Genomic DNA, 12,132 nt, shown 5'->3' with positions numbered 1-12,132 from the left:
TGTCTTTTCATCTTGTTTATGGTTTCCTTTGCTGTGCAAAAGCTTTTAAGTTTCATTAGGTCCCATTTGTTTTTTTTTGTTTTTATTTGCATTTCTCTAGGAGATGGGTCCAACAGGATCCTGCTGTGATTTATGCCATAGAGTGTTCTGCCTATGTTTTCCTCTAAGAGTTTGATAGTGTCTGGCCTTACATTTAGGTCTTTAATCCATTTTGAGTTTATTTTTGTGTGTGGTGTTAGGGAGTGTTCTAATTTCATACTTTTACATGTAGCTGTCCAGTTTTCCCAGCACCACTTATTGAAGAGGCTGTCTTTTCTCCACTGTATATCCTTCCCTCCTTTATCAAAGATAAGGTGACCATATGTGTGTGGGTTTATCTCTGGGCTTTCTATTCTGTTCCATTGATGTGGCACGTGGATTCTTAACCACTGCACCACCAGAGAAGCCCCATCAATTATCTTTACTTTTAATAATTATGTAGTGCATTAATTGAAATTTCAGTATCAATATGCAGAGTTTGAGGTTCTCAGTAGAAAGGTTGCTGGAATAGATAAATCATGTTAATCACTGGCCTAGTGGTGTTGTCAGCCATTTTAAGGGGAAGTGGACCACCGGGTCCTTGGCTGTTGGAATCAGTTGTACTTTGTAGTGCAATAAAAGATGAGACGGGGTGGCCTTCCACCCTCTAGCTCAGGAGTTGGCAAACTACTGCGCATAGTCCAAATAATAGCCTGCCACATGTTTTTGTAAATAAAGTTTTATGGGAATACAGCCATGCCATTCATTTATATACTCTCTATGGCTGCTCTTACGCTAGAACCACAAGTTGAGTAGTTTCGACAGAGAACATATAGCCCACAAAACCTCAAATATTTACTTTCTTATCTCTTACCAAAAAAGTTGGCTGCACCCTGCTCTAGTTTATATGACATCCTTGCCCTTCTGATCAGGAGGCCAGTTTTTTGTCTCTGTAGATTATGAAGTGCACACAGTGTACTTCTGTTAAGGAGTCTCTGTTTTATTTGTCTCCAGATAGAGCCAAAGCCCTTCCGAGTACACCGTGCAGGAAATGGCATTGACTGAAATTGAGTTTAGTGTTTCCCAAGGCGAGCATTTTCAGAACAGGGTTTTCTGGCATTTCTGGGACGAAAGCCACAATGAGTTGTTCAGCTGAAGAAAGGATTTGCTCTGCATTCTGTTCAGGTTTCAAAGCAAAATCTCAACTTTGCTCCTAGGAAAGATAGTGCATTTGGTAGCTGTATTTTATTTTATTTTATTATTATTATTTTTTTGATTTTCATCTGGTAGCTGTATTTTAAAACGAAAAAGAAAAACCCAAAATGGCAAGGAATAAATAGACTTTCATAAGGCTGTGTAACTGCTGAGAAATCCTTTTTCCATCCCTCCCAAGTCTCCCATAACTGCAACTATAACAGCTTAAAAAGATTTGCAGTGTTAGAGCCACAGTTCCTCAGTTAACGTCGTTAAGGGAAACAAAGTCCTGATGCAAAGCACATAGATAGGGATAAAATTTGACAAGGGGACAAGTTTTTTGTTTTTCTGCATTCCCACATAAAATGTATAGTTGATATTTTCTGAAAATTATACTGATTGATAATCGTTGAGTAACTTTCTGATAGAAAAGAAAGTAAATGTGAATAACAAAGAATTTCATGAAATTGTTTATAAAGTAATCTGATAATATTTTTCTGTATTGTATTAATCCTCAAACTCTAAGGATGCAAGTTTCAAATTTCTTTTTGAAAATTTATTTTTAGCCTTTTTTAGAGGTGAGATCATGTTACAGTATGATGAAGAAAGCAATGTTACCCAGGTAGGTTTTAAAGATTTTTAAACTGCAATTTAAAAAGTGAATTTTCATATATTTAAAGATTTAAGGTTCAAATTATTTCTGATATTTAGCATATTTACTTTTATCACCAAATTTAAATAAAGTACGTGTTGTTGAAACATTAGCTTTGCTGAGAGGGCTTGACTTCATGATAATCATGGTATTTTGTTAAAAATTATATTTTAGTTTTCACTAGGTTTGATGCTGAATAGAGTGTTTATATGATACAGTTCTGTTGCCAGTCAAAATTTAAAATTATATTAGAAACTCCTAGCAGTAAGAAATGTAATATATTGAACCTAAAAATTGTCTTCTCAATTTGATCCTGTTCACCCCATGGGGGATTCAGACACAGTAGTATCAGCCTTCCCATAACCTAGATTGGTTAGGAAGATCCCAGCTAAATATGGTTTGTTAATTCAGTAAATATTTCCTGAGCACCTACTATGTGCCAGGCAATGAGCTAGGTGCTAGAAATGCAGTGATGGTTGTTACCAAGTGTCCCTTTTTACATTCACATAGAGAACTTTAATAGTGTTCTTTTGGGGGAACCCTTGGAACAACAAAAGATAGAAATTAGCACATCAGACTTGATGATTCAGAATATTTTTTTAAAGAAAACATAAAAACAAAAACGGACTCAGCCAATATATATTTGATCATTGCTAGACAATATTCCATGCAGTTAGGAATCACAGCCTTTGGGGTGTAGTTCTTTGGGCGCCCAACAAAACTGAAGAACAGCTTCTTGTTAGAAAGTGTTATAAAACAAAACAATATTTGTTGTATTCTTAATGATTTTGTGCTTCTAGCAGAATCAAGTTATGGCTAATGGCACCTCAACTGGAATCCTGTCTCTAAGGGAATTGAAGTGAGTAATTAATCTGCTGTTTGATTTAAAACTTAAGACATCAACTATGGAAAGATACTTGTTGCGCTATCTATACTTTTGGAAACTGAGAATAGGAAAGAGACAGACCCCAGAGGTCATAAAGAATTGGTTCTTGTGATCTTTGCAAACTAACCATAGTCACCTGTCTTCAACTAATATCCCTGTGAGGCTGTTCTCTTTGATGCTATCGAATTGTGTAAGAGTGTCACCAAACCAGATTCGTTTTGCCCAATGCACAGCAAGCCAAAACAGTGAGAAGCCAAGGTTTGCAGCAAAGAGAAGGGTTTATTCCCAAGGCAGCCACATTAGGAGAACAAGTCTCAGATCTGCCTCCCCAAAGGCCAGGGACTTGGGGTATTTATGAGGTAAAGAATAAAGTAGCAGGGCAGTCTGAGGCTGGGGAGCGTGGGGAGCATGGGGAAAGGTGATTGGAAAAAGGTGGGTAATCTTTGTTCTGTGCAGGTGTTACTAAGCTACAGACCTCTGCATGTTCAAAAATGGAGGCGCTTAGCACCATCTGAGGGTGGAGTTTTCAGCCCTCTGAGGCCAAGGCCATCGGACACTCACGCATGCCCAGTTGGAGGGTCAGGGGTCCTATCCAGTCTTAACCAGTTCAGCTAGAAGTAGACACAGCTGACTCCAAGTTCCTGGAAAACAACTTGGGAAAACATCTTATCGTTTAGGCTACATGCTGCTTGGAGGACATGCAGGTCTTAAAAGGACTTTGATTAGTGAAGGCAGGTTATAGGCGAAATGGATTTGACTAATAATTACCCACGGTTTCAAGAGCTCCATTTGAAATGGTATTTGGGTTTTAATATGATCTGGTAGCCAGTCAGGTTGAAATAAGAGTTCAGGGTAGGACTCCATGTATACCATTTACTCATGCTTTCATGAGGCATCGGTCATTCATTAGTCAGAGAGGTCTTTGTTAAGTAGACCTCAGTTTACAAGGGTAAGCACAGACAGTAAGAAATGCATTACAAATAAATGCTCCTAGTTAGACAATAGGTCAAAATGTCGGCCAGCAGACAGTCTTACCTTGACTGTCACTGGAAGGGAAACTTCATGTCTTCGCCCTCATGCAGGGAAGCAGCATCAGAGGTGAAATGTATCCACTCTCAGCCTTGCTATTATCTTTCAAAAGAGATTTTCATAAACTTTTGAACCAAATCCAGAAGCTCTGAGGAGTGTCTGTGATGACACTGAAGAGAAAAACTTTTCCAAGGTATCAATAAAAACAAAACACATGTGATAGGAAACATGTTTTTAAACTCACAAGTTCGTAAATAGAACACAACCTAGCATACCTGTAAGTAATTCATTTTAATTGCTAGACTTGAAATATAGATGAGTTCATTTAAAGCCACCAAGCATTTGTTGAACACCTACTATGTGCTAGGCATTGGGGATACAAATGGGGATAAACCCAACTCTCTGAGATGGAAAACTGGGTCTAGAGCAGTGGTTCTCAACCCTGACTGTATATTAAAATCACCTGGGGAGCTTTTAAAACGTCTGCTATCCAGGCACACTCCATAACAATTAAATCGGTATTTGGGGCCTGAGTTGCAGGCAATGGTATTTTTGAAAACTCCCTAGGTGGTTCCAGCATGAGGCCAATTTTGAGAAGCAGGAGTCTAGAGTCTGATGGGAAAGAAGCAGGAAGCGAACAAATGATAACAGTACAGTATAATCCCTGCAATGAAGGTGACACGAACAGGCTACCAAAGGATGTTCTGAGTGTCTGAATATAGAGTAGGCAGAGTAGTTGGACATGACTGGAGTGGCCAGGGAAACCCCAGAAAGAAGGTGGCCTCTGAGCACAGTTATGCAGGAGCAGCTCCTGCCAGCTTGAAAAGCTAGCTGACTACTGTTGCCACGATACTTCTCTTCTCTCCAGACCTTCCCTGGAGCCAAGAACTATTGCCCAGTCCTTAGAGCAGGATTTCTCAGCACTGTTGACATTTGGGGCCTGATCATTCTTTGTTTTGTGGGGCTGTGCTGAGCATTGTAGGATGTGTAACAGATCCCTGGCCTCTACCTACTAGATGCAGGGAGCACCCTGCCCCCAATTGTGACAATCAAAAATGTCTCCAGATATTGCCAGATGTCCCTGGGGGGGGGGCAGTGTCACCCCAGTTGAGAATCGCTGCCTTAACGTGAGTTCTTTAACTAGATTTCTTTCATCCTAAGTTCATGTGAAGCTCTGCCACACTGAAGAAATAAAACTGTTGTTGGAGTGGGATTGGAGGAGAGGAATGAGGGAAATTCCTAAAGAGGAGTTGTGAGGAGGGGAAGGCAGGGCTGGGGAGTGCTAGAGGGCAGGTGGGGTCAGTTGGAGAGAGAATGAGGAAGAAATCAGAGACAGAGGGCCCCCAGGGTGAGTGGCTGCCCCCCCCCCCCCAGAAGTTTTGCCTCCGGCGCCAGCTCTTCCTCTGGCCCTTTGCCAAAAGCAGCTGCCTGGGGGTTGCAGTAGCCTAATGAAATAAGATTGTTCAACCATAATTTATATCTTGCTGTTGGCTAGAACCGATACAGCTTCTGTCTGATTAGTTTCCCTTGTCATATAAATAATTTTTCCCACATAGGAATGTCTTGTTATACCCAGTATTTCTTCAGAGTGAACGCTGCAAGCAATAAATACCATATGCTTAATTTAACTGCTAAAAATCTAACTTGTTTTGAACTTAACATCACCAATGATCTCCTTCATATCAATTTCTCATTTTATTAACAGGCGATCAGAACTCAACAAAACCCTGCAAACTTTAAGTGAGGTAATCATAGTACATCCTGTACTTGTTTATAATTATTGTTATTATTTGGGGGAGAGCATGGAGTTCTGTATTCCTGAGGAGATATGTATTTAAATTAACCCAAATCTGTCATGTATAAGAATGAATGGGGGGCTTCCCTGGTGGTGCAGTGGTTAAGAATCCGCCTGCCAATGCAGGGGACACGGGTTCGAGCCCTGGTCCGGGAAGATCCCACATGACGCGGAGCAGCTAAGCCCGTGCGCCACAACTACTGAGCCTGCGCTCTAGAGCCCGTGAGCCACAACTACTGAGCCCGAAGTGCCACAACTACTGAAGCGCACGTGCCTAGAGCCCGTGCTCCGCAACAAGAGAAGCGACCGCAATGAGAAGCCCGTGCACCTCAACGAAGAGGAGCCCCCGCTCGCCGCAAATAGAGGAAGCCCACGTGCAGCAACAAAGACCCAACGCAGCCAAAAATAAAAATAAATAAAATAAATTAAAAAAAAAAAAAAGAATGAATGGGCTAGTTCCATTACTCCAAAAATCAGAACTAGGCTCAATGGATGGACATTACAAGGGGGTAGATTTTCCTGTATGTAAAACCAAGTTTCTTAAAACCAGAGCTCCAGGAGAATGAGCTCCCTTATGTGACAGAGAGTTTCCTGACACTAGAGGTATCCAAGTAGAGCCTGTATGGCCTGAATAGCTTAGATCATATGTCATTAATCTGGTAGGAATGTGAATTGGATGATTCCTAGGGGTTCTTGTGGTTTTAAGATTCTGTGATGCTGTGATTAGTCCTGGGTCATCTTGCCTGACATTTTCAACTGTCAAACTAACATGTATTTTTTTTCTTTTGTTTCAGACTTATTTCATAGTGTGTGCTACAGCAGAGACCCAAAGGTCAGTCATTTTTAATACTTTTATATAAATAACCTTATTTCTCTACTCATGAGAAATAAAGTACAAGGAGTCTTAGGGTGCAAATTCAAAAGCATTCCTCTAAAATAAATACACATTAGTGACATTTTGGATATATAATTTTTTATTCTTCCAAACACATATCACTGTCACATCCATATTCTCATTTCTTTATGAAGCACAGAGGGTTGGGTGGTGTTGGGCCATTTACCTCTGGTTCTATGAAGCTAAGGGTCATCAGTGCCCTTAGCCCCACAGGCCACCAATAGGACCAACAAATGGCTCCCAGTGGTCCAGTCAGGGTGAAGGCCACACAGAGAAGAAGGAACATAATATGGAGCTAGGAGAGAAAAGGAGAGAGGGGGAAGGAAAAGATAGGAAAGAAAGAGAAAAGAAGAAAATAAAAAGTGTGTGCAAGGGTCGGGACTTCCCTGGTGGCGCAGTGGTTAAGGATCCACCTGCCAGTGCAGGGGACACGGGTTCGAGCCCTGATCTGGGAAGATCCCACATGCTGCGGGGCAACTAAGCCCGTGTGCCACAACTACTGAGCCTGCGCTCTAGAGCCCGTGAGCCACAACTACTGAGCCTGTGTTCTGGAGCCTGTGAGCCACAACTACTGAAGCCCACACGCCTAGAGCCCATGCTCTGCAAAAAGAGAAGCCATCACAGTGAGAACCCCGCGCACCGCAACGAAGAGTAGCCCCCGCTCTCCGCAGCTAGAGAAAGCCCGCGTGCAGCAATGAAGACCCAGCGCAGCCAAAAAGAAAGAAATTTATTAAAAAAAAAAAAAAAAAGTGTGTGCAAGGATGAATCCGAGATTGCCTGACAGCTATTTGAGGTTACACAGATTATCATTTGAAATTATGTCCGTTGGCTGTCCTGGCTGCATAAGCTAATGGCTTTTAGGTCGATAATCTCTCTACCCGAACCTTGAGCATTCTGTGAGAGTAAAAGTCCTAGAAAATAACAGTTTCTACTCATCAGACGGTTCATTGGTACAAATAAAGGCAAGTCTTCCGTGAAATTGTAGCTCGGATTCCTATTCACTGTACGTATTTAGTTATTTCACTTTTCATTATTTGCAACATTAATATTTTGTTCACCTAAACCAAGACGAAAGTAAAAAAGAAACAGAATGTCTTAAATTCCTGGTTATCTGATGACCTGAATAGAACTGCCAGAAAGATTTTGGATTTAAGAGACCTTGCTATTCATCTAGGCTGGTATGTGAAAAGGCTCTCGTGATGGAAACGCAAATGCCTCCAGACACCAGGCGGTGTGGGTGGGTGGTAAGACTCTAGAAGTCAGGATGCTTGTCTTTGCAACCAGGTTTCACCCCTGGATGTTCATGGTGCGGGCAGGCAAAACGACTCAGCAGCTGTGTGTGGTCAGAGGGTCTCTGGTTTGCAGTCCCTGTGAATGTAAACCTCTATAAATTCTTCATCCTAGAAAGTCTTTGGGGTAAAGTTCAGCCCATGATAGGTGGGTGTTTACAAGCTTATTGGCGTGACATTGCAAGTTAACAGTGTCAATGCCCCCTTTCCTCACTCTAAGCTTGAAAAAGCAATTACAAATATGTAGGTAGGTTTCCAGTTTAGTAACACTCTGGTTATATATATTTCTCTTTATAGCACATTAAATTGTACATTCACAATAAAACTACATAAGACAATGAACATACGTGCTGTGATGGAATCTTTGCAAACAGTAAAGATTCGACCAATGGGTAAGTTATCTCTATCTTTATTGCTGTGTTCATTTTCACATGACTTTGATGTGTTCTTTTCAAAATTGAAAATACAATGAATAAATTTACATATGTTATACCTTTCTGTTTTGACTCTTTTGTCCTTGGGCAGTTTTTAAGGAGCTGTAAAAGGTGATTTTTCCTGCTTTCTCAGTAAAGTTTCAGTATGCTGTATTGGAAATCATGATAAAACAAACCCTATTGAGAGGGAGAATTCTATTTGGAGTGCTCGATCGATTTCTGCTGGGATATATTTACTCCTGAATTTCTCTTAGGAGTTGCTGAAGAGCTATTGATACTGTGTGCATATAACCCCAAATATTCACTCAATAAATATTTTTGAGCACCTACTATTTATATATAATTGTCAATATAATGGAATCCAATTTATTTTATCACCTGTTTTAGACTAATGCTCTTCAAAATCCCATCAGTGTTAAGAACTGTTATACTTGACGGAGCTGAGCTTCTACCTTGCCTGATTCTTGACCATGCATTTTCTTCTTTCTTTTCTTTTTGTTTCCTGCAGAACAGTGCTGCTGTCCTGTCAGCTTCCCCTGCCCTTCCTCCCCGGAAGAGTTAGAAAAACTGCAGTGGTATGTAGCAAATTTGCTGACCCTTTTCCTAATAATAATAATACTTGATCACCATGCTGGCTAAGGAATTTGAAATTTTGACGGTGAAGAAGGGCTTTCAATTTTAGGGAAAAAGCACAGTTTTCTTTTGTGTGAAGTTTCCTTCACTTTAAACCAATGGTTTGCAATCTTGGTTGCACATTAGAATCACCTGGGGAGCATTGACAATATTCTGACTTCCCACAGCCTTACCAACTGAATGTGTCCTCATATTGAAAAATTTTTCCAGTGTGGTAGATGAGGAATGGTGTCTTAGTGTTATTTGTACTTCTTTTATTAAAACTGTTTGAACATTTTCTTTTCATATATGTGGGGCCATTTTTTTAATTCTTTTTGTGAATTGTGTGTTCATATCTTTTTCCCACTAGATATTTAATCAGTTTTTAAGGGTAATTTACATATTTCTGTATTGTGGATATTAGCCCTTTGTCTGTGGTATATGTTGCAAATATTTTCTCTCCAATTTGTCAGTTATCTTTTGACTTTGTTTATGATGTTTTTGTCATGCAAATTAAAAAATTTTTTTTATGTAGTTAAATTTACCAATCTTTTATTTTATTGCTTGTGGATTTGGAGGCATTATTAGAAAGCCTTTCCCTACACCTGGCTATAGAGGAATTTACCCTTGTGTTTTTATAGTACTTGTATGGTTTCTTTTTTTTGTTTGTTTTTTGTTTACATTAGATCCACTTGGAATTTATTCTTATGTAGTGGGAGGTATGGGTCTAATTTAATCTTCTTCCAATGTCTATCTAGTGGTCCCAGTACCATTTATTTTAAAAGTCCACCTTTTCCTCAGTCATCTGAGATGCCACCTTTGTCATATGCTAAATTTTGGTAGCTATTTGGGTTAAACTCCAAATGTTAGATATTAACATTGGGGGAACCAGGTGAAGCTGGTTCATGGACCCCACTTTGAGTAGTGGGGTTCGAGACTGTAGAACAGTGGTTCTCAACCCTGGCTGTATGTTGGAATCATCGGGGGAGTTTTAAAAACCCCAATGCTGGGAATTCCCTGGCGGTCCAGTGGTCAGGACTTGGCACTTTCATTGCTGGGGCCCGGGTTCAATCCCTGGTCAGGGAACTAAGATCCCACAAGCTGTGTGGCACAGCATATACATACATGCATGCATGCATACATACATGCGCTGATGCCTGCCTCCTACCCTCAGAGCTAGGGATGTTATTGGTCTGGGGTGCAGCCTAGGTTTCTGGATTTTTTAAAAATTAGGCTAGAATTAGATGATGGCCCAGTGTCTTTCCAATGCATTGGTTCTTAAGATTGGCTGTACATTAGAAACACATGGGGCTCTTTTATTTATTTATTTTTTTGCATTACGCGGGCCTCTCACTGCTGTGGCCTCTCCCGTTGCGGAGCACAGGCTCCAGACGTGCAGGCTCAGCGGCCATGGCTCACACTCCTCTCCCGCTCCTCCTGGAGGGCTCCTCCCACCTGCCTCTCCTGTTCTCCCCTCTGCTTCCTTCCTATGCCCCCAAGGACCCATGAGACCTGGAGGGGGCTTTGTTTTTTTTTGTTTTTTGGTTTTTTTTGTTTTGTTTTTTCAGTATGTGGGCCTCTCACTGTTGTGGCCTCTCCCATTGCAGAGCATAGGCCCCAGACGTGCAGGCCCAGCGGCCATGGCCCACGGGCCCAGCCGCTCCGCGGCACGTGGGATCTTCCCGGACCGGGGCACGAACCCGTGTCCCCTGCATCGGCAGGCGGACTCTCAACCACTGCTCCACCAGGGAAGCCCGGGGCTCTTTTAAAACTGATGTGTCAAGGTGGCCTTCTGGGGTGCTGGAAATACTCTATATTTTGACATGGGTGGTGATGATAGAGGTGTATACATATTACAATTACAATTTTTATAATTCTTCAAGCTCTAAATGTAAGATTAGTAGAGTTTACTGTATTAGGCTGTGCCTCAGCAAAGAAGCACATTAAAATGAATATGGATGCCTGCACCCACCCCAGAGATTCTCGCTCATTTGGTTTGGGTTGGGAACCCCGGCACTGGTGCTGAAGTGCTCCAAGGTTTCTAACGTATAGGTGGCATTGCCCGCCACTGCTCTGCTGCTCACCACGTACCTCACCCGGTGGGTCAAGGGCTCTGATTAGCAGAAGTGATGAGAACAATACAGGGTAACCTCTTCATGGTTGAGCCCAGTGAATGGGAGCCCCATGCTAAGGGGTCCGGCTGCTGCAGCCCCCAGATAATATAAAGGAAATTTAATTTACACTTCTCAAAGCACCTTTGCCACAGCTTGGCCAGATGGGTTGCTGCATTATACAGTTTAGGGAATGGAGGCTCAGAGAAGTTGGGTAGATTGCCCAGAGGAGTAGTGAGAGCTGGAGCCCCAGGCAAGGCATCGCGACTCATCATCTTTCTGTCTGGCACCCCTTTGTCCATACTGCTTCCCGAACATCAGGCCGTGGGGAGAGGCTTCCAGCTGGGTGCCTGGCCCAGACTGGGTTGAGCCAGCATTTCTTTTTATGGGTATGACTTTCCTTAGGTCTCTCAACCTGATATTCCTCTCTCTTCTAACCCAAGAGAAGCTCTAAGAATACATTCTCACTGGTGTTCTAAGTCACCATCTAAAACTGGATCCATCAGAGTCTTCCCTGGGTGATAATTTGTTGCCTTTTTCCCTGAAGACTGGTGGATTTTGTTCCAGGTGGTAGATGAGTTCTTCTCAGTCTTCCATGTCATGAAAATACTTGGGCCTAGGAACCTCACCCCCACCCCAGGACCAACTGAATCAGATACTTAGGAGAAGGCCACAGAAATCTCTCTGTTTTTGTTTTTGTTTTTTTTGTTTGTTTTTTTTTTGCGGTATGCGGGCCTCCCTCTGCTGCGGCCTCTCCCGTCGCGGAGCACAGGCTCCGGACGCGCAGGCTCAGCGGCCACGGCTCACGGGCCCAGCCGCTCCGCGGCACGCGGGATCCTCCCAGCCCGGGGCGCGAACCCGGCTCCCCCGCATCGGCAGGCGGACGCGCAACCACTGCGCCACCAGGGAAGCCCCTCTCTGTTTTTTTAAAAAGTCCTCTACGTAATTCTCAGGCACAGCCAAGGTTGAGAACCACTGGGCTACAGTAACATTGAGGGTGTAGCTGATGTACAAGCTGGGGACCACCCCTTTGGCCCCAGCTTGATCCATTTTTTCATTCAGCAAGCATTTCTTGTTCACATACTAGGTGCTAGTTAGGACCATGGCAGGCTATAGCAGTATAAAATTGATTCAGACAGATTCCTATGCTCATCAGTTTCACAAAAATTTATGTATTGTTAACTCCGATTGAAGATTTTCTTGAAACAAAATTCAAT

The 12,132-nt window shown here is 42.3% G+C and overlaps 1 protein-coding gene across 6 annotated transcripts in view; it reads left to right on the top strand.

The window, feature by feature from the left end:
- ADGRG2 (adhesion G protein-coupled receptor G2) overlaps positions 1–12,132 on the top strand; it is a 170,376-nt gene that overhangs the window by 132,600 nt on the left and 25,644 nt on the right. For 4 of the 6 annotated variants that reach the window (XM_024115280.3, XM_024115279.3, XM_024115278.3 and 1 more), the window contains 6 exons: positions 1,779–1,834; positions 2,665–2,723; positions 5,485–5,524; positions 6,369–6,406; positions 8,056–8,150; positions 8,701–8,767. In XM_024115280.3, the coding sequence (XP_023971048.1) occupies positions 1,779–1,834; positions 2,665–2,723; positions 5,485–5,524; positions 6,369–6,406; positions 8,056–8,150; positions 8,701–8,767 (355 nt within the window). The remainder of the gene's footprint in view (positions 1–1,778; positions 1,835–2,664; positions 2,724–5,484; positions 5,525–6,368; positions 6,407–8,055; positions 8,151–8,700; positions 8,768–12,132) is intronic. The other 2 variants (XM_007106922.4, XM_007106921.4) reach the window with 1 other exon arrangement.

The sequence above is a fragment of the Physeter macrocephalus genome, chromosome 21 (genome assembly GCF_002837175.3).
Source record: "Physeter macrocephalus isolate SW-GA chromosome 21, ASM283717v5, whole genome shotgun sequence".
NCBI lineage: Eukaryota > Metazoa > Chordata > Mammalia > Artiodactyla > Physeteridae > Physeter > Physeter macrocephalus.
This window is presented reverse-complemented; position numbering and strand designations above follow the sequence as displayed.